Source organism: Papilio xuthus, unplaced genomic scaffold (assembly GCF_000836235.2).
Source record: "Papilio xuthus unplaced genomic scaffold, Pxut_1.1 DF828952.1, whole genome shotgun sequence".
NCBI lineage: Eukaryota > Metazoa > Arthropoda > Insecta > Lepidoptera > Papilionidae > Papilio > Papilio xuthus.
In genome coordinates this window covers 2848467-2874160 of record NW_013529697.1, presented here as the reverse complement: position 1 = coordinate 2874160, position 25694 = coordinate 2848467, and the positions used below count along the sequence as shown (strand labels likewise).

Below are 25694 nucleotides of genomic sequence, written 5' to 3'. Positions count from 1 at the left end.
CCAACGCAAATGATGGGATGAGGTCGGGGCCAACACAACATACAGTAAGCGCTCTATGGTGTCATATCGACGGATAAATCGTCCAATCTATCCAATGATTTCATTACACATTCAGACATTTTTTTTGTAAATCTACTTATAATAACAAACCATTAGTCACTCCCAATCCAACCATTACTGAATGCGGTTATATGGAAAAGTTTTCGTAAAATGTCAGCAGAATTGTATATCACGTGTGCTGCTCGGTAAAGGTTAAAAAAGAGACCTTGAAAATAACTTTTGTGATATTACACCTGTTATAATACAAATATAGCTGCACCATGTCATTTGTAAAACTATAAATCAGATTCATTCTTACTGTTTTAACTTTCTTTATTGCGTTAGTGATCGCTTCAACGTTTGTTGTCAGCTGACTGAGAATCGAACTCTGCACGGCACTCTCGGTGGCGAAGAAAGGCATAGTGGGAAAATTACCTAGTCAATGGTTCACCTTTCCTTTTTTACAGGTTCATTTTGCATTTGTTTTCAGCTTGTTCAATTATGGAATTGTAATATAATATTATAGTGATGCAGCACTTGGGTAACACTATACTTTAGATAATGCAAAACTTTGGAACCATTTTTGAGAATTTTTACGCCAGCTACTGTTCTACCAAAAAATAACATAAGCTACATTTTTACGTATCTTTTTATAATAATAAATACCGAGCAGGTTGCTAAAAAAATAAATCAAAAACGAATTCACTATAAGATATGTCGCGTGTTATATTAATGTAATAAATTCTTCTATTCATGTTAACAAAACAACCAATCAAAACATGATAACATTAAGGATTCAATGAATGTTTCTCGAAAACTTTCCTGTGAGATTATGTCGTCAGATGTATCCAGAGTGGTCAATTATTGGGCGACTATGCGTCACCGCTCAGGAGACGGCGCCGTGGTGGGGCGCGACGACAGCCTACGCAGCGCGAGTTAGGGTTGCCACCACACTACTTTTATTTCCGAAGATTCCAGAATAAGATAAATTTACTCCTATATTATACAATTTTTCTTAATTATTAGCGCTAAAATTTAAACAATTTTTCTATGTAAGTCTTCCTCCAATACTAAACGAAAATTTCCAAAGCTTATCTCCTTGAAGTATTTAATGTCATATTATGAATGCCTATAATATGATAATTTATGTGCTCTCAAAACGATTGTTTTTCACTTTCCAACTTAATATCGGAATGGGACAACCCTTACCAAAATGCGCGTCATACATATAAGACAGTTGGTAATTTTCTTTGCACGTGCTCCACAAAACACTCAGGCAGAGTGGTGTCACCACTGCATACATTGAAATTATCGTGAGACCGACCTATTGTTTTGATAATATCGCGCTTATAGTCAATCCTTACTGATCCTTGCTAATATTATAAATAAGAAAATAACTTAGTTTGTCTGTCTATCTGTCTTGCTTTCACGCTATACTCTGAACCGATTTATATGGAATTTATACACAGATAATTTATATTACGAGAAAGGTACATACTTTTCATATGTACTTTTTATCCCAAAAATGGGTTGTAAGTGGTTGAATGTGGGAGTGGAAATTTGTATGGAAGTATTTCACGCGGATGAAGTCGCAGGCACAGGTTATCAATGTATAATACTTCAGTGGTTAAAAATATTTATCGCTTTAAAAATGGAATAACATCAAAAAATACTACTACGAACCCTAGAAAAACATGAGTAGTAGAAAAGATAAACAGTCTTTAATTTGGTTTATCGTCGCTGCTTCGAAATATGAGATAGACCAAACAGCATTAACTCAATATTATTTGAAGAAAAAACAAATTTATATAAGACATAGTTAAGTCGTAAAATGGGTTTTACTTAAAAAGATAGTATAAGCGCTGATTTACAATCTCTTTCACTTAAGTGGTAAAACAGTAAACAACAACAAGCCTTATATTATTTTGCAACTAGTATCGCTCCAAGGTTTAAATTGCGTCGTTTAACTTAAATAAAAATTATGTTTATCCTTTTTTGCTCCAAGAATTATGTAATCCCATCTTGAGTTGTAACGTATAGAAGTCAATGATTTCAAATCTTTGAATTTTAAAATTTAAACTAAATATTTTATGTATAACTTATTTTTTTAGATTATACTTAAAAGCAACGAAATAATGATTTCGCAATGTGGTAATTTGGAATGTTATTTATTAATTTATGTGTTTCGTACCGATGTGTGCACTCTATGTGATTTCTTGGAAGAATCTAATGACACCTCACTCGTCAAAATAGGTTCTGTCATTTTGGGTCTAGGCCGTCAAAATGTAGTGTACATGCATAAAAACCTACATTCATATAAATAAACTATTATACACGCGGAAAATATAACTCTCGAATAACAATAACATTCTTTCAGTTGAAATTCACGGCAAGCAAAGTATGTAATAAAACACGATGACTTAGTCCTGCCAGTTTTGCGTCCGCAAATAAACATAACAGAGAAATCACAGCAAAAATTTTGCAAGTATCACTAAATAAAAAACATATTTATTCTCTTGATATTAGGGTTTTTCGGGTTATAGTTTCCTTCTTGTTCGTTCCATTATATTTAACATATTACATTACAACTTTCGATTCACTTTAATTTAGAATATATGCTGTAAATCGCTCTTTGATATTCTACTTAAGTTCAGACTGTTAATAAATTGCAGAATATTCTAGACAAATAAGATATTTCTTAACAATGCTTAAATCTTGTTTAGAATAAGCTTAGCTTAGCCAGTATGTAAGAACAAAAATAAGCCTTAGCTTTACAGACCAATTTAAATATACATAAACATTATTATTAAAAAAAACCAAGAGTGACATTGATTTCCATTTAAATTCCACTATCGTATTACTTGTATTAACACATATTGTTATCTCTATTTTTGTAATCAGAATAAAAGAGATGACAATATGTGCCAATGCAAGTGTCATAGCAGTCGCAATCCTCAGTAATATTCAATACTATAACTACATAATGATTTTGACTAATTATTGTGTTTTGTTATATTATTAATGATATAAATACTATTTCAAACCAGACCGGTAAAGTGACTTAGTCAGGATTATCTTTGCTGTTATCACTGTACTTACAGTATTTTATCATTTTCACGACGTCATTTTTCATTTGAAGTAACCTATTTTATTTTATACAATGAATGTATCTTACTAAAGTACAATTTTTTTTATATCGGATATTATTTTTTCTCAAAGTTTGGAGAAAAAAAACTGGATTGGTTTAGCCATATGTTTCTTGGAGTTTATCTAAGATAAGATAACCGTAAAAGACAATCAGTTACCCTATAGTGGCACATTCGTCGAAAGAACTATTTGTTCCGATTATATAAACTCGAACTCGACTCGAACTTTGTCAACACAAATAAGGCGGCTTCCGGCGTAATTATAACTACGGAAGATACACATGGCTTTGGCACTTTGGTTTTAATGGTTATTAACAACAAAATTATGTTCTAAATAGTATTGTTCCCCGTTTTTTTTTTGTAAAGAGAATTACCCACGACAATATAATTTCATACAGGGTGTATCGGCAGTGAAACATTCAGTGTTTTGGTGGTGTTGTTTTATCTTTATCTTATATACCTTGCTTACGACAATTACGCAAAAGTTTCAACGAATCATCCTTTTTAGAGATTCTCTTAGTTGAATATTATGTCTACTTATCTCACTTACAAGTTCGAAATTTTAAGCGTGTGGGAGTAACTTAGGTTATTATGTGTTTGTTCGAGAGATTCGGCGTTAGGTATAAGTTCGTAAATTAGAAAGGAATACTTTATGTATAGTTTTTCTAGAAATATATGTATCTAACAGGTAAAGAATCATCATCAGCTCACTATTCGTCCCCCATCGAGGGGCTCGGAGCCTACCCTAAGTTAAGGGTGATAAGGCCATAGTCAACCACGCTGGCCAAGTGCGGGTTGGTTGACTTCATACATATCTTTGAATTTCTTCTCAGATATGTGCAGGTTGCATCACGATGTTTTCGTTCACCGTAAGAACGTCGGATAAATGTACATATGTAAATCGGAAATCGAAAAACACATTGGTACATGGCGGGATTCAAACCCAGGACCTGTATATTCCTTCAATTCAAGATTCCTCGGTAATGAAACGGTAATGAAATATATCGTAGAAATAATAAGAAATATTTCAGGGCTTAAAAATTTATAAACTTTTTAGCTTAATATATGATTGAAGACAAAATAATCTAATTACATTTTTTTGTTAAATACGCTAATAAGTCAATTAAAAATAAAGTAAATAGAGGATAATTTTCGTGAGATAGTTTTTTATGTTGACATACTAGAACAATCAAATTTTTGATACAATACAAAGCTTTAATTCACATTGTTGTTCCGAATAATAAACTTGATTTATATGTGGAACTTTTTTTATGTAAATTGTTTATCTTGTTAAAGAATATTTTTTTTTCTTCAAAAAGCAGCAGGATTCGGCAACGAGTAATATGTAGAAATAACGGCATTAACTTCAAAGTAAATAGGCGGTAAAAACATAAGGTAAAAGTAAGCCTATAATAAACCCATTTGCCTCAGCTACCTTTCCATCAAAGTCCCGTCAAAATCGGTCTAGACCTTCCAGAGATTACCCGAAGTAAACACGACCTTGGGGCAATATATATAGGGAAAGAATATAATATGGTTATTCGTCATCGGCAATGCAAATATATCGCATGTACGAAATATTAATTATTTTTCCCGATATTATATACAAACAATTAAATTTTCTTTATATGTATATTGATGTATAGAAGGTAATGTGTTTCACGGTTATATACATGGGTATGGGTATGTATGTATATTAATTTTATTCTTGTAGCCTAAACATCCGAATTGAGTTATCGATTCCTACTCTTCCTCATGACGTCGTGACTAGTGATATTTTTAATTAAGTAACCATAATATGTTACTATACATACATATATAAGGAGCGTCGGTAGCTCAGTGGTCAAGCAGTTGACTTGCAATCTGCAGGTCCTGGGTTCGAACCCGCCATGTACCAATGTGTTTCTCGATTTCCGATTTACATATGTACATTTATCCGACGTTCTTACGGTGAAGGAAAACATCGTGATGCAACCTGCACATATCTGAGAAGAAATTCAAAGATATGTGTAAAGTCAAACAACCCGTACTTGGCCAGCGCGGTTGACTATGGCCCTATCACCCTTAACTTAGGATAGGCTCCAAGCCCCTCGGTGGGGACGTATAGTGAGCTGTTGATGACAATATGTTACTGATGCAGGTACTAAATAAATTATGTTTGTTAAATCAAAAGTAGACAATACAATCATAATGAAATTCGCGAATTAGGTTATATTAGGTTCATTTCAATACATTATTAACGTATTGTTGTTAATAAAGGATCGACACAATGCTTTCACTTCCTTTCTATTTTCATGAATTCTAAATGCTTGTTGATAATTTATAAATGCAATATGAACAAAGGCCCAAATTGAGGAGTCTGCATAACTTTTTGCTTAAATACGTACAGATAACGATATATACATCCAAACGTGGGTCGGGTTTGTTCTTCTTACATTATTGCCTTTCTTAAGTATATCACAAATCAGTTTGTGACAGTCTTCCTGACATATCTTATTAAATATTTCAGATAACATAATTAAACATGGCCATATATCGCGTAGCATTACCCAATTCATTAAAATTATTAAGGTCAACAACGATGCATATTTTATAAGTATCGTATTGACAGTGTCATGGGTTGACAAAAGATAATTTTGAATGCCAAAGTGAAATTGAAAGAAGCGCATGAAGAGATGAATGGGTGGGGAAAGTGTTACAGCTTGGTCGTGAGGCTATAAGTAAGGGGCAGAAGATTGCCGCGCGCAAAGCCTCCTCTCGCGGCCGCTGCTACGTACGTTAAATATATAAAGGACCTTATACATGTGTTGCTGTTTATATTGAGTGCGTTAGTGTGTGCTCTTCTTATTAGTGTACGTGCTATTTATTGGTAAGCATATTATTATTATTAAAAAGTGATATAATTTAATAACAATACTAGAAGTTAGATGTAAATGTTAATTGATTAATTAAGAAGTAAAAAAAAATGTTTTTCAGGATTTTCTATTACCTTAAAATTTTGTACATAGATTTCATAATGAGTATTTATATTATTATTAAATAATAGTTATTAGATCTTTTGAATAAATGCTAGTTTAAATAATTTCGAATCGAAGTTCATACAATTCTTAAAAATACAATATATTTTTTTATAAATTATAATATGACGGTAATAAAAATGTCAATAGTAATCTTTTACAGTAGTTTTTTTCGTGCATTAATGAGATGATGATCGACAGATGTGCAGTGGTGTTTTCTGCCTATTTGTATGACCTACTGTGGTAATGCCAGTACGCAGTAAGAAAGTGCAATGGAAATATTATGAACGATATACTAGTAGACAAGTAACAGGGGTGTCTTATCGATTTTATTCATTGCCGTAACATTTTTTTTTATCTTAAATAAAACATAATTTAGATTTTTGTTTAAAGTGCCAGTAACAGCAATAAAAAGATCATTGTTACTGTTAATTCTAGTTAAGAAACACTAGAATAATTTACTAATAATTAATATTATGCAATTAAAAAGAGTATCAGTGGGTCAGGGGTTAAGCAGTTTACTAGCAATCTACAGGTCATAGGTTCGAATACCACTAATGTATGTACCAATTTATTTTTCAATCTTCAATTTACATATCTGCGAAGAAATTCATTAGATATGTGTAAAGTCAACCAACCCGCACTGTGCCAGCATGGCTGACCCCTAATTTAGGGTAGGCTCCGAGACCCTCAGTGTGGACGTATAGTGAGCTGATGATGAATTTAAAATAATATTGCACAAATAGTAATTACTTATTTAATTATTGTTATTATTCTTCATATCGTAGCACGTGTTTGTGGCGTTTAGACGAGTATAATAATAATTATTGTCGCTACCGTTTAATACCGTATACTGTATACATTATTGTATGGTTTTAATATTGCGTTTTGATATGCTTCAAGCATTTGTCTTGACATCTGAATGGTATACAAGTTTGTAATTGCTCGAGATCGAGCATATACCTTCTTTTAGACATTATTAGTTAGAATCCTTCGGCGCGAATGGCGCGCTTTCGTTACCAAGTCAAGTGTCAGAATGAATAGTGAGGGAACTTTTTCGGGGAGTCGGATTTTCTTCTTAACACTACTTATATGTGTAGTCACTATTTTTGTTTTTTCCAAAGGTAGTAAAATTATAATATTTATTTATATTTCGGTTGTCAAATAATTTCTGATAATTTATAAATAAAGAAAAATATCAATTCAATCGATAAATTACTGCGTAAACTTTGTTCGTGTAAAATTCTGTTTGTGAAAAAAGGCGTGAGAGTTTATCAAGTTTATTTTACTTGAAGTAAATGTTGTCTTGTTGACGATATTTTATGGTAGATAAAAAGACAAAGGAAAAGAAGTACGCGTGATTGATCAATTGGATACGGGCCCTTTACACCCGGAGTTACTCGTAGCCCACCCAAGCAAGCAGATATTGTGAAAATTTGTTGTTTGAATTTTATACTTTGCATTCGATTGAGCAATAAATAAGGGGAAATAGTTATTTTAACTTATAAGTAACTTGAAATAATGACTCGTGGTCCTTATCGCTGCCGCGTCCTGTGTCTATCATCTGGATTCGATTTATTTCCATTCGTAGATATAATTATAATATAAATCTGAAGCTTCTTCTTTTTCCAGTGCCTCTTCAGTCTTGAAGGTTGGCCGCTAACTTGGAATATTTGGTTCTGTCAAGTGCAAGGCGAAACAGTTCCTCTGCTTACGTTATCTGAAGCTACGTTATTGTAATTATGTCGTAAATTTCCGTGAATGTTAAACTGTATCTTACTTAAATCATATATAGTTTAGGGAAATCAATTTTGAACACAAGGATATAATATACACATAAATCCTAGTAGAAGAGAATCACTAAATTTGTATTATTTTAAATAGCTGCGATCTTTGATTCAAATAGTTAGTCGATAACTCTGCAATATATCTTCTTGAAATTTGATACTGAGATAGAATGAACGATAGTCGCGAGTACTTTGAGACACTTTTTAGCTTGTTTTTTTTAATTCTGAGCAAATGAAGTCGTGATAAAAAGCTATTATAACATAAATCGCAGGCAATATAATTCTGATAGGAATGTACCTAAGCTGTGGAAAGATCGAGAGGGTTTTCAATATGTAGATACAAGAAGTAAATAAGCTTTGTGGTCGACAGCGGAAGGACGCGTCTCAGTTTGTGTACACATCCACTCTGTTAGCTAGTTTCACGTTTGTCCTATTTATCTTATTTAGTCATTTAATAATTTATGCCATTTTTTTAGTTTCGTCTTTTTTTAATTTAATGTTTGTCAACCATGTATTTCTAAACGACTGTACAGTTTATTTAATCTTTAGCACGGTGTTTAAGGGCACCAGAAATTTGCTTTTCACTTTTCATAAATCCTTTTTTTTATAGGGACTTTCGCTCTTTTGAACATGTCAGTCCCATAACATTCAACTTAGGAGCTAATTACAACTATAAGTATACAAGCAAGTGACATAACAATAAAAAAACAAGCAATGACAATAAAAAAACAATGATAATAAATCCTTTTTGTTTGATTTGTCATAATTAGAAAGATTTTTTGATACTGTTGCAGTTAATCGGATTAGTAACATTCACGAAATTAACTTACTTATCGTATTTTATGAAACAGAATAGTTATTTGACAATTTGTGTAATTTTGCAAACTTGTAAAATAAAATAATGTGTGTGCAGAATAAATATTAATACGTTTTAAACAAAGCTTTTTCCCACAAAACTTAATTTAAATAGTCTGTGCTTTAGCAAACTGGTTTATTTCGTTAAAGTTTTGATGTACAATGAAGATAAACAGAATAATACAAAATCTCTATGACATAGCCTTGATGTGAACATACCTTTACATCTAAACAAAATGCAAATTTGTGGAAACAATGACTATTAAAATTAGTAAAAAACAACAAAAAAATTATGAATGTGCGTGTGTTCTTTGTTTCCTCTACAATTAATTAGGAACCTAATTTTTTTTTCTTATATTCAGGCCTAATGATTACACGTTTTTCTTCTTTGAATGTTTATTAACAATTTTCTCACAAATGACGAGTATATAATTTTTAATTAATATTTTATGAGTTTGTAATATTAACTGTGCTAGTACTTATACTATAACTAGTATTGTCTTAGTTTATACTTTCAGAAATACAAATGATTAACTCTTATGATTCACAAGTATCTGAAGAAACCGTTAATTATTTTTTATTGTGTTATTAAAAAATCATGCAACTTTACATATAAGTAAGCATTTAAATTGATTATAACCAATTTAGTTAAATAAAGAAAAATAATAAATATCCAAGTGTTTGTAATGAAAAACAGTCGTATATATTGCTCAATACTGCACAGTGCGCATTTAAACCGACAGCTTTGTGTAGAGTTTTACGACTTGCGTTTCTAGCACGAGAGACCTATAAAATATACCAAAACAAAGGTAAATCTTAAACGATTATATTCGTACAATTTTACATTTGAAAAATAATATAGTGGCTTATAGAAACTAAAGTAGTCAACTTGTTATAAAATCATCGTATTATTAACTACCTTGAGCGTCGGTGGCTCAGTGGTCAAGCACTTGACTTGCAATCTGCAGGTCCTGGGTTCGAATCCCGCCATGTACCAATGTGTTTTTCGATTTCCGATTTACATATGTACACTTATCCGACGTTCTTACGGCGAAGGAAAACATGCAACCTGCACATATCTGAGAAGTAATTCAAAGATATGTGTGAAGTCAACCAACCCGCACTTGGCCAGCGTGGTTGACTATGGCCTAATCACCCTTAACTCAGGGTAGGCTCCGAGCCCCTTGGTGGGGACGTATAGTGAGCTGATAATGATGATAATTAACTAATAATGTAGTTTATGCAATATTGTTATGTAATTATAAATTATGAGGTAATGCATGCAAAAAAGCAATTAATTAAATTTTTTTTACTAAATAATTGTACAGTATCGATAACATTATCTAGAACTGTTCTGTTTTTGCGAAAATATATTGTCTTTAACAATATTAAGTGTTTTTGTTGCTTGTAATGCACATTCCATTTCAAAATAATGCTACGTGACACACGATGCGTCCGCTCGGCTCACTTCTCTTTCACTTGTCGATTTAATTTGATTTTATTGCGTTTAATGATTTGATAGCGACACAATCCCTCGACGCGATGCTCATCAAAACTCGACAAAAGTTAATTAATTTCTTATTTAATTTGTTACCTTCCATAAAAATAACATTGCAAAACGTACGTACGTGCGGTACAAAAAATAAAGATTTTATAAATTGTATATTAAACAACTAGCTGTCTAGCAACTAGATGGTAAAAAAATAGTAAGTAGCCTATGTGTTCTTACAGACTGTGCTCTACGACAAATTTCAGCGAGCATCGTTTAGTGGTTCTGGAGATACGTTCAAACAAACATCCGTCCACCCCATCTGAACATTCTTATTTATAATATTAGTAACATGATAGAAAAGCTTCCTAGGGATCTTACGATACGAGTCAATGAAACTTTTGTTTTTTTGACAATTTCAATACGAACCTAATAATATTAGCAGCCTTTGAATGGTCTTACTTGACACGCGAACACAGGACATCTTCTTAACATTCTCTCATTCTTATATAAATAAAGGTAATCTATTGGTAACCACAGTATTCTAATCTACAAATCAGACAATGGTAATCATAGAAAATCTAACAAGCATCTTTCTTAGTTGTTAACCTTGTACTATCAAAGTAATAATAATGTAATAAGATTTTCCTTATACTTTCTATTCAGTAACACGCCGTACCAGCGTTTGAAAAATCTAAATGTCTAAGGCCTGAAAGCATTGGTAGACAGGGTCATGGCATCTCGTTTAAATAAATAAGTCATTAATCGTCTTCGGCGATTTTTAGCAGACTTCAAAAAGAAGGAGGTTATCAATTCGTCTGTATGTTCTTTTTTTAAGTTCATATTTCAAAAGTAACCGAAATAAGTAAATTGACTTTAGCATCTGTTAAAATGTTCTAATTCAAATAATAATTTTGTAAAAAGCTTTAAGAAGAAAACTTTATTATACTTGTGTTATTAAGGAATATAAGAGGGACGACAAGAATTTTTTCGACATACCCAACATAGTATCATGGCTACTACATAGAATATTTTGGTAAGAAGTAGAACACAACATATATTATATGTATACAAACATATATAGTAACTTTCTAATAATACAATTGATGATCTTAAAAGTCTCATTGTAATAATGTCTTGTCATTCCCCTTGTTAAAGTTTTGTCAAGAGTAACTTTTTCTTTTATTACTTACCTTTGATAATAAACTTTCGAGAGAAAACTCACATACCGTTTGAAGTGACTGATATATCCTATTAATACAATTAGTTGTGTTCTTGTTTGATAAATTGAATTTAATTAAATATTAAAATCTAAAATATTGTTAGATAATTTTTAATAAGCCTTGTGCCGATTGGAACTTATCCGGACAGAATAATGAAATAGATGATTTGTACTAATTAACTGGAGCATCATGAATGTAAATATCGTCTTCATACAAAACTTTATTACGCGCGGACGAACAAATCATAATGACGTAACAATATAATTTAGATGGTGTAGACAGTCTGTCTGGAGGATAATATAAAATGTTCTTTGTCGATAATCTTCTAAAAAGAAATTTCTGAAAACTTTTTAATTAAAAACGAAACTAAAAAGTATATGTCGATATAAAAGTCTAGATTTTTTTGTAAGCTTTGCATCAATGTTATCAATCTGTCAGTACTTAGAGACTACAAAAAATCAAATCGTATCGTCAACGTGTCGTTCAATCAAAAAGTAATAAAAACATTTATCCGTCCCGCGGTTAGCGGTAGCCTAGATAGGTTTTAAATTGTGATGTACATTTTTGTTCATTCACATCGTATTTTTTATTCGTATAATAATACGTTTTCGTAATATCAGGCATCATTAACGGTAAATGGTGCACCGCATTCTGTAAAGAACGGCTCGGGGAGCAGGCGAGCTATCGAGGCGGGCTCACGCTGCGACGCCGCCGGTGAAAGTGGCATTGGATTTCGCTAAACTTACCAATGTTACACAGTCTCGGGGTCAAGGAACAGGTTCCGTACCTTTTATTTATATTTATTTCAGAAGATGATTAACCACAGGCGTTCAATTTCATTGAAAACAAAAGTTGTGGGGGAAAGTTGACATACACTTACGACTCTACGACATACAAAGTTTATATACAAGGAAGAATTTTAAGTATACTCACCATAAAAGTACTGTACGTATATTGTGCAATATACTTCTTTCTTAAGCACGAACAATACTAGAAAAAACAATACTAGGCTAGCATTACCTACGAATTCATAGCTTCATAAAATATTGATAGAATACTTCTAAATTTAATTAGAAGAATAACTTGCTAGCCACTGTCTGTCCGTAGGGTTTTCCTTCTGTATTTATTATTATTTTCTTACAAAATGTGTGACAAGATGAACCCACTGATTGCAGCGATTATTAGGTAGATGTGGTCATTTAACATCAGGTCAATCGCGTGCTCGTATGACTATCAAAAGTAAAAAGTGCAAAGTAATTCAAGATTTTTACCGTTTACTTTATGATCCTTGAGAGAACACTCGACATAAGATGACACTTGTAGGTAAAAATATAAACGGTGTTGCGACCCGCATATTGATTACTTTCATAAGTGACACTGTGAATAAGTTCCGTTGTTACGCACTTCGCACTCTATAAGATGCTTAGTGAAAGTTCAGTGTTAAAGATGACTTGGTACTAATTGATTTGTTTGTATGTTTTTTACTTTGTCCCATTTAATTTTTTTTAATCTTCAATACACTTTTGTTTAATACCAATAAAAAATATGTATAATAAAAAAAAATAAAGTGGTCGTTAAAGAATAGTAACAGTTAACGATTTGTTTGAAATTTAAATGATTTCAAATTAGTTATTTCACATTGTGTTTTTTAACTTTATGCCATGAACATGATGATAAAACTTAATCTTAAGGAAATGACTGCATAAATCATATAGTGTAGATATGTCGCATAAAGTAAATGTGGTAAAACTATCTTAAAAAAGTTTAGTGTTACTTAAAAACAACTTAATTGTATTAGTAACAGTAATTTTTTTTATATAAAAGCTGTAGGGTAAATATGAAACAAGAGCAAATAACCAATGATAATTACATTAATAAAACTAAAAGAAGGTCAGTCATTTTCATTTTTGGTCATATTATTTATTGATTGATGGACAATTATTTGTGTACAGTTTCAAGGTCGCTAATGTCAGATAATCGTATAAGTTATTATCCAGAATTGTGGGTTTCATGTGTTCAAACATTTGTATAAAACAAATTTCCATCCTAAATATACACGGCTAACAAAGACGTAAATTGTTCGGTGTCGTCATCGAATAGTTTCGAGCCCATCAAGAGATCTTCTTTAGGGCGAGCAGGATTATAATTATTAGCTTTATTTAACGGTCTCAATGAGAGTGAAACTAGGTAGTGCCATTACCTGATTAATGGCGTGAGTGTTAGCCGTTTATATAAAAAAGGTTAAATAATTTGATATTTTTATCCCTTTGAAAATGATCAAAAAATCCTTAGTATTATCTGTTTATTTATATTTTTGTTTTCAAGTTTAGTGTTCATACACTTTTGTGTGTTGAAACCTTTGAATTGACAACCGTTATGTCGTGAATAGACTAAACTAAGTAAATCGAAATCTTGTTTATTGTATAGACATATTCAGCAATAGATTAAAGTATCTTTCTTCGCAAGACGTTTTGATTGACGCAACAATAGGCTTCTGGCCTTATTTTATTTTCTCTTTTACTTAGAAAGCTAATTATGAAAAAATAACATATTGTATAAACGTTCATCTCTTATTCTAATGATCTAAATTAGATAAGAGGATCCATCATTAATCATCAACGACGTTGATAAATTGTCATTATTGTGAAAATTCATAAATATTGTATGGTCATTGTCATGTTTTGTAAGACTTTTAACGTAACGTTAAACGTCTTGAGTGTGTATGTCGGAGGTCAAACTTTTCCCTTCCCATCCTTTTTGCACAAGGGAAAGATGGCATGGGAAGTGGATTAGGGGAAGAACGCATAGGCAGGAAATATATGTATTCTCTTTTTGTGCATCCCCCTGACTTCCTCTGAAGATTTAAGGTGGGCAAGGCACCTGTAAATTCGGACGTCTATGGAAAACTGTCACTTCGCTATTTTGGTTAGTTTCGTTGGCGGCTTGTATGTTCATCACCGTATACTATAATTTAAGATATTAATGTTATCCTTATGGTGAATTAATATTTTTACAAATTTAAAAGGCCTTAATACCTAAAAGAATTTACTCCTTCCTTTTCGTTTTTTTTTTTAATTTAAGATACCTCGCCGATGTGACAGCGTCGTGGGACGGTCTATAGTTCGTCAGTAACTATACTTCTTGTCTTAATAGAGTAAATTATTCGTATATTCAAAGTCAATGCCAACTCAAGGTAACGGAGGGAAATTGTAGCGTAAGTGGGCAGTGTTATGTTCGCTAGACGATCACAGAGCTAGATAAGGTGCTTTCGAATAGGCCATTACATCAACGTACACTGCCGCGATAATAGTAATAGCTTCTTCGAACAACATCAGATGTCGACTCATGTAAACATGCCTTTCTATTTTAAATTAATATTTGCTGTTGTGCAAGCATCACAACAATATTTTAATTACAAAATGCTGTAAAATTGAACACTAAATGACCTAAAACATAATTCAAGATTTTTTTTAGAAAAAAGCGCTATTACCGTCTTCCATATTTTGTTTTGAGTCTTAAAATTATTTTATTTACGTTATCCGTAAATATCTATTCTTAGGAATATAGTTAGGTTTAATTTATTTTATAACAAGTTAATTGAAACGAGAAATTACTAGAGTACTAACAATGGCACAGAGTTGCAACGATTTATCCCAAGGTTAGTTAGTAAAGGCCGATCGGTAAATACTTGATTGTTGGAAAATTTGATTATAAATTATATTAGCTAAAGTAACTATGGACAAATATATAAATATTAAAAAACTATACCTTTATATGTATATGAGTCGTATGTAGTGCGTGTGGAAATCAATTTCTTTGTAGGCGTAGGTTTTTTTTTGAGTGAAAATTGAGGCAAAGATCGTAACTGTGACCCTCTACGCATATTGTCAACCTTTCATTGTTTTTATTATTTAAAAAAAAACAGACAAATTAATAACCTAATTAAATTGGGATTTGGTTAAAAAAGAACAGGGACTGTATTTATCAAAGTTATAGAATTCCACGATAATGTTTAATCATGTCGCTCGTCAAAACACCATCTACTATACTCATGAACACAACAATAGCAGCGGATCGAAACGATACTTTCTACTTAGCGCCTGTAACAGTCTTATATGTATTAGAGATTACTTTTGTACCCAGTGGAAACTTTCCCGATACCTTTCTGGCCCTTAATCATTGCCTGTTATTAAGTTTTATTTGTATAACGTTTATAATTATGGAGTAATTGAACGACGATCATTATCACTTTAATATTATATTTCTAGAATATTTCTTGTTCATGTTTTGTGTGTTTTTTCTTATTTATAGATAAAAACTGCAAACTTTACTGCAAAATTGAACTCTGTCTATGTTATTATTATTTAAAGGAAAGATTTGTATTTTTGTATGATACAGAGTAAAAAATAAAAGTTTATTTTAAACCTAAGTAAAATGTCTGAGTTCGCAGAATTGGCTGATCATGTTTTTTTAATGTCGATTTACTTTTGGCTCGGAAGTAAATGAAAGTTTTGCAATAGAATTTGTTTCATTGAAAACAGTAACAATATCGTATATTTCTGTTAACTAAAAGTGTAGAGTTACAAAGCTTACAAGCCTCTTTAAGGAAAGTGAACACATTCGTGACAATGAATAACTGTATGATGAATAACGAAGAGATTCGCGCGTTTTATTGTCTTGACACAATTGTCTTCAGCTCAGTTCTTGTACGCGTTAATGCTTGTTAGCATAAAGACCTTTCTGCTTCAATAAATCAACATCTTCTTGAAAGGATTATCCCAAAAATAATATATATTATTTTCTTCTCTAATTACATATCAAATATCACATGCACACACAAACACCCGCAAGAAACTTCAATACACATATCAACGTTTTTCGTTGCTACTTCTTCCTTAAAAAGTTCTTAAGCAAAAGACTCCCGAGTTCTTTTATTATTCAAAAATTAATTAATGTCAAATATTGTAACAGTTTACAAACTAAATCTAACTAAGCATAAACTTTGTAGCTCAGTTCGCAAATTTTATTGTTAGCTCATTTCTTACATAATAAATATAAATATCATTATGCATAAGTCATTTTTATCTATGTCACTATTCGTGACACGTCGCCCCTGAGAATTTCAAGGTAGGTCGTGAATAATAAAAATATTAGGTTATCTTACACGTGGATATTGTTTCAAAGTTTATTTCCTAATTTCAAATATACCTTTCACACAGGCTTGAATAGTTATTTATTTTAAAATATTCAATAACTGGTAATTATAAAAAAATCTGACTGACTCTGCTTCTGTGGTAGTCCAAGAAGAAGGGTCAACATCAAAATTGCTCTAGTCACTCATGCTAAAGAAGGACACAATGTGGAAATGTGGCAAGGGAAATGGAAAGGCACAAAAACGGGCATAGAAACTTACCCGTGAAAAACATTACCCTCTCGTCAGTCGGGCGAAAACGAAAATAAACCTACAAAGTAGGACAAACCGCTGAACATTTCATAACTAATTTGCCTGTAAGACATCGCACTGCACATCCAAAAGAAAACAAGTTGCTTTTCCAATAGAAATTAACAATTCCGATGATAGTAAGCATCTTCCTGATAGATTTGTTTATATTTTTAATGTAAAGTTATGTGTGTTAGAATATTTTTCACATTAAATGCAACGATACTTTTTTCGCATTCACAGAAAAATAAAACCATTAAACTGTCATAGAAACGACTTCGAGTTTGACATATTTGAATTTGTTTTTTGTCTTTACAGTTGAAGATATTCAACGTATGAAAAATGCCACCATATCAAGGTAATAACATTGCGCAAATGAAAAGAATGGCCAGTGACAACGTGCAATACGCCAAAAGAAGGGATTACGAGTAAGTACTCTTATTCCAAGTTTCCTTAGACAGAGCATTACAGAAAATACAAATGATGGAACAGCCCTTACAAAAAAATTGCCATTGTAAAAATAAATTCTGCGAGGAGATGATTAACTGAATTTTTCATTAAATTTATAATTAAACTTTTACCTAAAACCCTTTGATTTTAATTCCCTTGAAATCTATACTCGGAAGGACCAAAATTAATCACAATCCTGTCATTTAATACTGAAATATTAAAAATAAAATTAATTTTGAAAATGTCCAGTTTAATTAAAAGTTTTAGTCCTCCAAGAATTTGGTGATACATGCTAATAGTACTACAGTTAAATGACATAGTTAATTATTACTAAACGCTTACGAAAAAGTTTATGTAAACGTTAGGCCGACACGGCGACGAGTAAGAAAATGTTACTAATCTTGCGTTTGTACTAAGCACTTGTTTATTTTCAGATGGCAAATAGTATGGAGAAACGTCTTGGCTTTCATTTATTTGCACGTCGCCTCATTGTACGGCATTTACCTCATACTGACCTTAAAATCGAAGATATTGACGTTATTATTCGGTGAGTTGACTACAGACATCTAATGCAACATTCGTCAGGCAAATATAACATTTGCATTTATTGAGCAAAATATGGAATCAGTGTCATTGCGGAGCAAAATAATTAACATCTATTGACAAACAGCTGCAAAAAATTTGATGGAAGGAATAGTCTCGATAGATACGAATCGAATCGCTGATGGAACGTGATAAGCTTTTTTCGTATTTGATTTTGGCAACAAAGCAAATACGAAAATATATTATTGTCGATACGAGCATTTGAAGTGCTGCTTTCAATTTATTTCAATACTCAAACACGTACATTTCGTACTACGTATATAAACTTTTGAAAGCATTAAAAGTAAGAACTTGCCCGAATTCTAAAGAGGCAAGTTAGTTCATGATTTTGAAGGGAAAATACAGAAGTAAAGTAGTATTTTTTAATTACTGAAATTGTTAGTTTTTTGCACAATTTCCAGCTTTATCTTTCGGCGTGCTGTCAGCTATGGGCGTGACAGCAGGCGCGCACCGGCTGTGGGCCCACAACGCGTATAAAGCGCGGTGGCCGCTCAGACTGTTCCTGGCGGTAATGCAAACTATGGCCTTCCAGAACCACATATACGAGTGGGTGCGGGATCACAGGTATTAAACAGTCTGGAACCTTCTAGAACAGACTAATTACAATTTTTGACATATGTTATCTTTATAGTAGACTTATTTTATTTAAAACAGAGAATTTGGAAGTAATTTTTTTTTATATTGTATATTCATAGTTACATGAGCGGCTTTAATATAATTCTATTTATAAACTCATATTATATTATAATTTTAAAAAATCTTTATTTTATTACGAAAATAAATGTTATAGTTTTAGTTGGTCGTTAAAAAACTGTTAATTTAAACCAGATGTTATGAATCATCTACGCTTTTTCAAATCACGTGGCTTCTGAAGATTTTTGTATCCTACTTTTTGAAATAAAGTTTTACATTTTAATTTAAAGTTGGCGTGTACTTTACACGTTGACCTAATTAAAAATCTGGTACGAAAAAAAGACGATTGAAAATGATAGCTGTAAAATAAATTACTAGTTGCATGTTTTTTTTAATTTAAATAACTTTGTTTTTGCAAATGAAATGATATCTCTCAAATTGAAACTTACTGTTTATTTTTCTTTTTAAATTCACAAATTCAGATTTTTTACTGAGCTATTAATTATAAAATAAAAATTAATATCTTTGTTACAATATGATAACATGCTTTGGTATAAATATTTCGGCAGTGGAAACAAGTACTTATTTAGTGTTTTTAATGTACAGGGTTCATCACAAGTTTACGGAGACAGACGCAGATCCTCACAACGCGCGGCGCGGCTTCTTCTTTTCGCACATTGGCTGGCTGATGGTGCGGAAACACAAGGATGTATTAGAGAAGGGCGCCATCGTCGACATGTCTGATCTAGAGAAAGATCCAATTGTTATGTTTCAAAAGAAGTAAGCTTTTTATTTAATTTTTACCTTTATTCGGTACAAAAAAATGGTGTTAATGGTTCACACCATGCCTAATTCTGCGTCAGTAAAGTGAAGGTCGCGCCTGACACATTCCAGGTTTGTGGAGTAAATAAAGACGAGAATATAAGCTTTATATAAAGACAAAGGAAGATTTAAAACTTATCACGGCAATTAAATATAAATCTTCTATGCCTCGAAGATACGAGCATTATATCGCATGAATTAAAAAAATTAAAGAATGTTTTTTTTTAATTATAAGCATACGTAACATTAGGTTGATTGAAAATAAACAAAATGTTTCAGAACATATCTGGTGGTGATGCCGCTGCTGTGTTTCATTCTGCCGGCGTGGGTGCCGGTAGCGCTGTGGAGTGAGAACCCCTGGCATTCGTGGTACGTCGCCTCTATGTTCCGGTACACGCTGTCGCTGCACTTTACCTGGCTCGTCAACTCCGCTGCGCACATCTGGGGCAATCGCCCGTATGACAAGTGAGCCGCCATTTTTATTGTTACTGACAGTAATTACAGTGCAACAAACTTATCTAGCCCGGTAAAAGAATCGCAGTTAAAACAGACAAAGCTATCTGTACCGGTGGACATAAATGAAACTAAATTATTAAAAAGCTCACTAGCGCCCCCTTTTTATATCAAAATATGTCACAAGAAATTCTTTAGACTGTAGCTGTTGTTATTTTTTCATTTTATATCATTTTCTTTAAGTAGGTTTTATATATACTCTGACAGAACCAACCGCGATAGCATTAAGCCTAGAAAATACCACTCAAGACAACACATGACAAGACAGCTACGTCCGTCAAGGGTTTTGCAACACTTTTTTTTATTATTATCACGGGTGTGCTAATGAACTATTGTTTTAGTTTCACTTATACCCACCGGGTCAGATAAGTTTGCCGAACGATATCGGTTTAACTGTCAGTGAAAGTAAATGTCAGTGCAATGGAATGTAATTTATAAGGAATTGTTTAAGAAAATTTTAATTACAACCTACAGTATAGTCTACTGTCGCGATGTTGGTCCATCGATAAACCTATAATTAAAGTGTCCATTCATAATAAGGGACTTTCTTCCCAATTTTTCTGCATACAAGTAAAAACATTTGGAAAGTCTTGAATTTGGTTATCGAGACGTTGTATATGAAAATTTAGTTGCTCGTACATCGTGCTTGAATGTATCAATCTTGATTGGCGTCAAGAGGCGTTTCAATAAACGTACCGTTGCAAATTCCAGTTGTACTGTGACGCTGTAAAGTGCATTCCGCGAAAGGTCATTTAACATGACGTGACTAAAGGTTTGATGCCCGTACGTTGCACAAATCTTAAACATAATAGAAAATATTAAGATCTCAAGAAGTTATAGTGTGTACATCCTTTGTGTTAAGATTTTTATAATTGTAATGAAAAACGCCTTCTGTATTAAATTCATAGATATAAACAAAATATTTGCTATTTCAGATACATAGGCGCTACGGATAATAAAACTGTTGCTATCTGCGCCTTTGGAGAAGGATGGCACAATTACCACCACGTGTTCCCGTGGGACTACAAGGCGGCGGAATTGGGCCACTACAGTACAAATTTTTCTACAGCCCTAATTGACTGGGCGGCGAAATATGGTAATGTTGAAATAATTTTAATAATTCACATGACATCTAGTGTGCAAACGAATAATATCCAAAAATGGCTTATCATAATTTTCGTCATTATACATCAATAATAATGATTTTCTCATTAGTTCACAACGCCTGTACAACTTTTAACTTTCTAGGCGTTTACAAGTGTAGAACTGCATGCGCCTTACACATATAATAGCAAAGATGTAATTAAAAATACAAATGTAAAATCACTCATTAAATGCCAAGGGAATATATAAATGTAAGACGTTGCGTCTTTAGAAGCTAATTATCTAGAACATATGTTAACATATGTTACATTAGGTATTTTGTTTAATTATAGGTCTAGCTTACGACTTGAAGACCGTTTCAGCTGATATGATTAGGAAAAGAGTTACAAGAACTGGTGACGGATCGCATCCGTATAGCAAAGACACTAAGAGTATTGAAGACGACCACCATCATCCAGAAAATCCGGTGTGGGGCTGGGAAGACGCAGACTTGCCAGAAGAAGACAGAAAACTCGCAGAAATTACTAACAAACTGACGGAATGATTGCAATAATGCTAGTAGCCAATGCGTAGATTTAACGGTGTAAATTAATCGTAATTTAATTTATGAAACATAAATGTTTTAAGAAAACTACTTAAGAACCAAAATTTTACTTTATCTTATTTATTTATTGAACACAAAGATGTTAAATAATACTTTGTAGAACTTCCATAGAAATGCAATGAATTTAAGAGAAGTTTAATGGAACATAAATGCTTAATTAACGTTTTGGTGAATGACATCTAAAAGATATGCACAAATGGCAAAACCAAAATGTAACAGCAGTCTACTGTCTAAGATTGATATGCATTTTAAATAAGATTACAAACGAACAACCCGGTTGCTCGTTTTTGTTTTGATCTTTAACAATATAATTTATAGTAATATAACTATTATATATTTATTGTAGTGTTGCGGTTTTTATTTATGTCTTTATCACTTAAGGTTGAAAAGGTTTTAAGGAAAGTTTGTAATTGTAACCGATCGTTTTATGGTGCTGATAAACAGTATGATATGAAACACAATGCTAAGCTTGAGATAGATTTAGGTGATTATATTGCCACGTAATATGGTGACTGTTAGCTTAAGTATCTAATTGAAAACAAATTATTTCTAAGTCCATTGTTGTAATTCTTTATTTATTAAATGCTGAGGAAAATGCTCGTTTTTTGTTTCCATTATAAAATCCCTTTACCAGCCTTCTATTTAAATTTAAACCACTGTAATTACAGATAACAAAAGAAATTCCTATGGAAGTGCTTCTTCAATATGTTAGCACTAGCTATCACTCGCGACTCCGTCCACGCGGAATTAAAAATCGTTATGCTATGTTCTATATGTATGCCAGATTTCATGAACATATCTTCAAACATCCATCCATCCATTCATCCATCCATCCAACTAAGCATTCTTATTAGTATGATTTCTAAGGTTACCACCGACGATATTATTATTTTATAGGTTATTAAAAATTGAAAACATTTTATTTTTATTATTAACGTATATTAAAATAAATAGTAATAAGTTAGTCTTACACTAAATACACATTAAGATACAGTCTCTTTGGCGATGTGACCTTTTCGTTTTATTTTTGTGTCCGTGTAGTAAACGTGACTGATATCTCCGTTATCAATCCAAGGCAAGTTTGCATCTTTTATTCCATTGTTATCAGTTAACAAAATATTTTCACCACCAGGTGGCGCTAGATCACCAATGATATGATCGGAGGGCGGGTAATGATGTAAATCAGTCGGTATAGGGTAATGTTTCTCGTTATGGTAACCCTCGTTGACATAAATAATCCTATGTTGATTAGCTTCGTTGAATGCATTATTTCTTAATAATGTGAATACAGCACCCGACAGTGCCATATTGTTTAGTATACCGACGGCTATGACCATCATTTTTAAAGCTGGCAAGACAAATGGCAAGATCGCAGACATGATGAGACCAGGAACTAATAATAAAGGTATAATGCTTAAAAACTTTTTTTTCATCTTCTTCATGTAACCCCGGCCGGTGTCTGTGTCGCCTGAAATTAAAATATAAAATACAATTAGCACTTTATTTCTTATTTTTAAATTATTTTTAATTTTTGTATCAAAAATTACTCATATTTTATTCTAGAATGGGATAATTGATGAAGGTAATTAATTGATGGCATTGACTCGTTGAAGTCAACGTACAAAACAATATATAGTTAATTAAATAAGCTTCAATTACTGTGCGTTTCGAGTGCACTGACTTATTTTAGCACATATTGTAGTCAATTAAAGTATTCAAACTTTCGTGAGACATTATACTAAATTGATATATAAACACGGCTAAACACTCACGTATATTCGTCCGGTGGTGGCACCGACGACGCCCATGGGCTCGAAACTAGTCGGTGCCGCCATCGGACGAATATACGTGAGTGTTTAGCCGTGTTATATATCAATTTCATATTGTAGTCCTTGTTTTTTCAAAGAGAATAATCATTGCTTCAATTCTATATTCTAGTACTCCTAACATTCTATATTTAGTTGAACTAACGTTACTATAAATAAATTAGAAAATCTTACGTTTTGATTTTTTTTTAATTCACCTTTCACTATAATACGGACAGTGGGCGTATTACAATTATTAACTTTCCCAGACACAGGGTATAGTTTAATAGCATAATATGTTAAACATGTTTATAGTCTTGGAATTTTTTATGTAAATATTAGAAATTTAATCGTATTCTAATAATATTATCTAATCTTACTAATATTATAAATGCAAATGTTTAGATGGATGAATGGATGTTAGAAGATACCTCCGGGTGTCTGCATGGCTCTCGCTGAGATTTAGCATAGATGTAAAATATAGCCTGGAAGAACAAATAGTCTACTTATTAAGTTTTGTTTTATTTTCGCGTGGACGGAGCCGCTGTCTACAACTAGTAACTAATAAAAATGAAGCAAATATTTATAATACTAAATGTTAATCTCAGGAAGTAATAATCAGAATTGGGAAATACTTTTGTATTTAGCAGATTTATTAAAATATTTTCTTATCTTCGACTTATTTCACAATGCCTAAGTAAGACCTTGGATTCAGGACTTTCTTGGACTTTTTAATTTTCTTGGAAGTTCTTATGTCAAATAAATTAGTCCTTGGCGTTTCACAATCTCTCAAAGGCGCTCCCGATGTGAATGTATATTTTTGATGAAGGAGGCGAGACGCAAAGAAAGCGCGCGGGGCCACGCACGGATTGCGCGATTATCTTAAACGGTTTAATCCGGTATGGTATTATTTATCAGTTATCCAGCACTTAGTAACTTAACTTAATGAAATAAGATTTCATAATAAGTAACCGTGCGTTTCCACTGCATATAAATTGTATCCAAAGGTGTTGATATTATCTAAATATTTTAAATAAAAGGAAAATGTCATGTTTTATATGTTTTAGGTCATTAAATCTTCACCACACGACTTGACCGGTCAAAGGATAATTAATACCTGTGTGGTGTAGTTGTATCAATAATATCGTGTTTGATGAGATATAGTCTGTCCCTTTGCTTAGCTTCCCTTTGATCTTGTACTTACATTAAACATAACCTGTTAATTCTGGTCTTATTACGAAACTAAATTTCGTGTATATACACAAAAGTTAGTTTCAATTTTAATTAAAACTGCCAATTTAACTATCGAAATTCCTTTGATGAAACTGTTCACAGTGAACAATTTTATAGCTTACATTTATAAAATTTGATTAATACATTGTAGCGTAAGGTAATTTTTTTAAATTTAATTAAACTTCCATAGTTTGGACATGTTGAAAGTACGCATATAAATACCTAACTAAAGTCAATTTAAAGTAAAGAAGACAACGTAGTGACAACAGTAAATATTTTCATGGATATGGTATAAGAGTAGAGTCGAGATAGAGTCTTAAATATTCGTATATACAATAATGAAAAAAAAACCAATTACTTTTTATAACATCGACGTTCAGGGTTCCGTTGCCTTTACTTCCCAACCGCAGAGTGTAGCCATCGTTAACATCAAGAGCAAGTTGTTTATACCTCAGCAAACTTTCTGTTCCATCGCATAGATCGCTGTACACTTGTTCCTCTGTTTGATTGGCGTATTTTTCCCAAGGAAACTGGACTAGGTCTTCGTTTACTTCGAACGTTCTTTGACGGTTTGCAATCAAATCGACAGCTCTTCGCGCTCGCCACGCACTGAACGCTGTCAAACATTTCATAGGTCCCAATGCCTGACTGCATGCTAACAGTTTCGATAGTCTGTGGTCTGATAATAAACTAGATTGTTGAAGCGCGTTTGTAATACAAAAACACAGCGCGAATGCGACGGTTACGGCTCGCGCGCGCATCGCTGCGGCCAAACTGAGCACTGCCTTACCCACTCCATCGGGTTGTTGAAAAATAGAAGGGAAGTCAAACTCGATACAGTTTCTTGATTTTATCACGAATGAAAGCGAAATAATGCTATTTAAAAACACGCACCTGATGACTTATTTGCCTGTCACTAATGCTTGGCAGG

At 32.4% G+C, this 25694-nt stretch overlaps 2 protein-coding genes across 4 annotated transcripts; one reads left to right on the top strand and one right to left on the bottom strand.

Moving 5' to 3' along the window:
* Nucleotides 1–4: 4 nt before the first annotated feature.
* On the top strand, nucleotides 5–22324 carry LOC106125898 (stearoyl-CoA desaturase 5). Of its 3 annotated transcripts, none has more exons than XM_013323334.1 (8): nucleotides 5–44; nucleotides 17315–17424; nucleotides 17881–17993; nucleotides 18451–18613; nucleotides 19289–19462; nucleotides 19784–19969; nucleotides 20953–21113; nucleotides 21454–22324. In XM_013323334.1, the coding sequence occupies exons 2-8, from the start codon at nucleotides 17339–17341 to the stop codon at nucleotides 21663–21665; spliced, it is 1095 nt and encodes a 364-aa protein (XP_013178788.1). In that variant the 5' UTR covers nucleotides 5–44; nucleotides 17315–17338; the 3' UTR covers nucleotides 21666–22324. The 3 variants fall into 3 exon arrangements, with proteins under 3 accessions (XP_013178788.1, XP_013178772.1, XP_013178780.1); XM_013323318.1 differs by lacking the exon at nucleotides 5–44 and adding an exon at nucleotides 5923–6054; XM_013323326.1 differs by lacking the exon at nucleotides 5–44 and adding an exon at nucleotides 12228–12334.
* LOC106125915 (uncharacterized) lies at nucleotides 21811–25521 on the bottom strand. The gene is given in 2 exon segments (NM_001312167.1): nucleotides 21811–23193; nucleotides 25122–25521. Coding segments are annotated over 2 exon segments (759 nt in total). The 5' UTR covers nucleotides 25396–25521; the 3' UTR covers nucleotides 21811–22708.
* Between the last annotated feature and the right edge of the window lie 173 nt (nucleotides 25522–25694).

What these genes read in the sequence shown, in the direction of transcription:
- LOC106125898 (XM_013323334.1), top strand. Translation starts at nt 17,339, where the DNA reads ATGCCACCATATCAAGGTAATAACATTGCGCAAATGAAAAGAATGGCC. An exon ending in GATATTGACGTTATTATTCG is followed by an intron (nt 17,994 to 18,450) that starts GTGAGTTGACTA and finishes CACAATTTCCAG; the next exon opens with CTTTATCTTTCGGCGTGCTG. An exon ending in GGCAATCGCCCGTATGACAA is followed by an intron (nt 19,970 to 20,952) that starts GTGAGCCGCCAT and finishes TTGCTATTTCAG; the next exon opens with ATACATAGGCGCTACGGATA.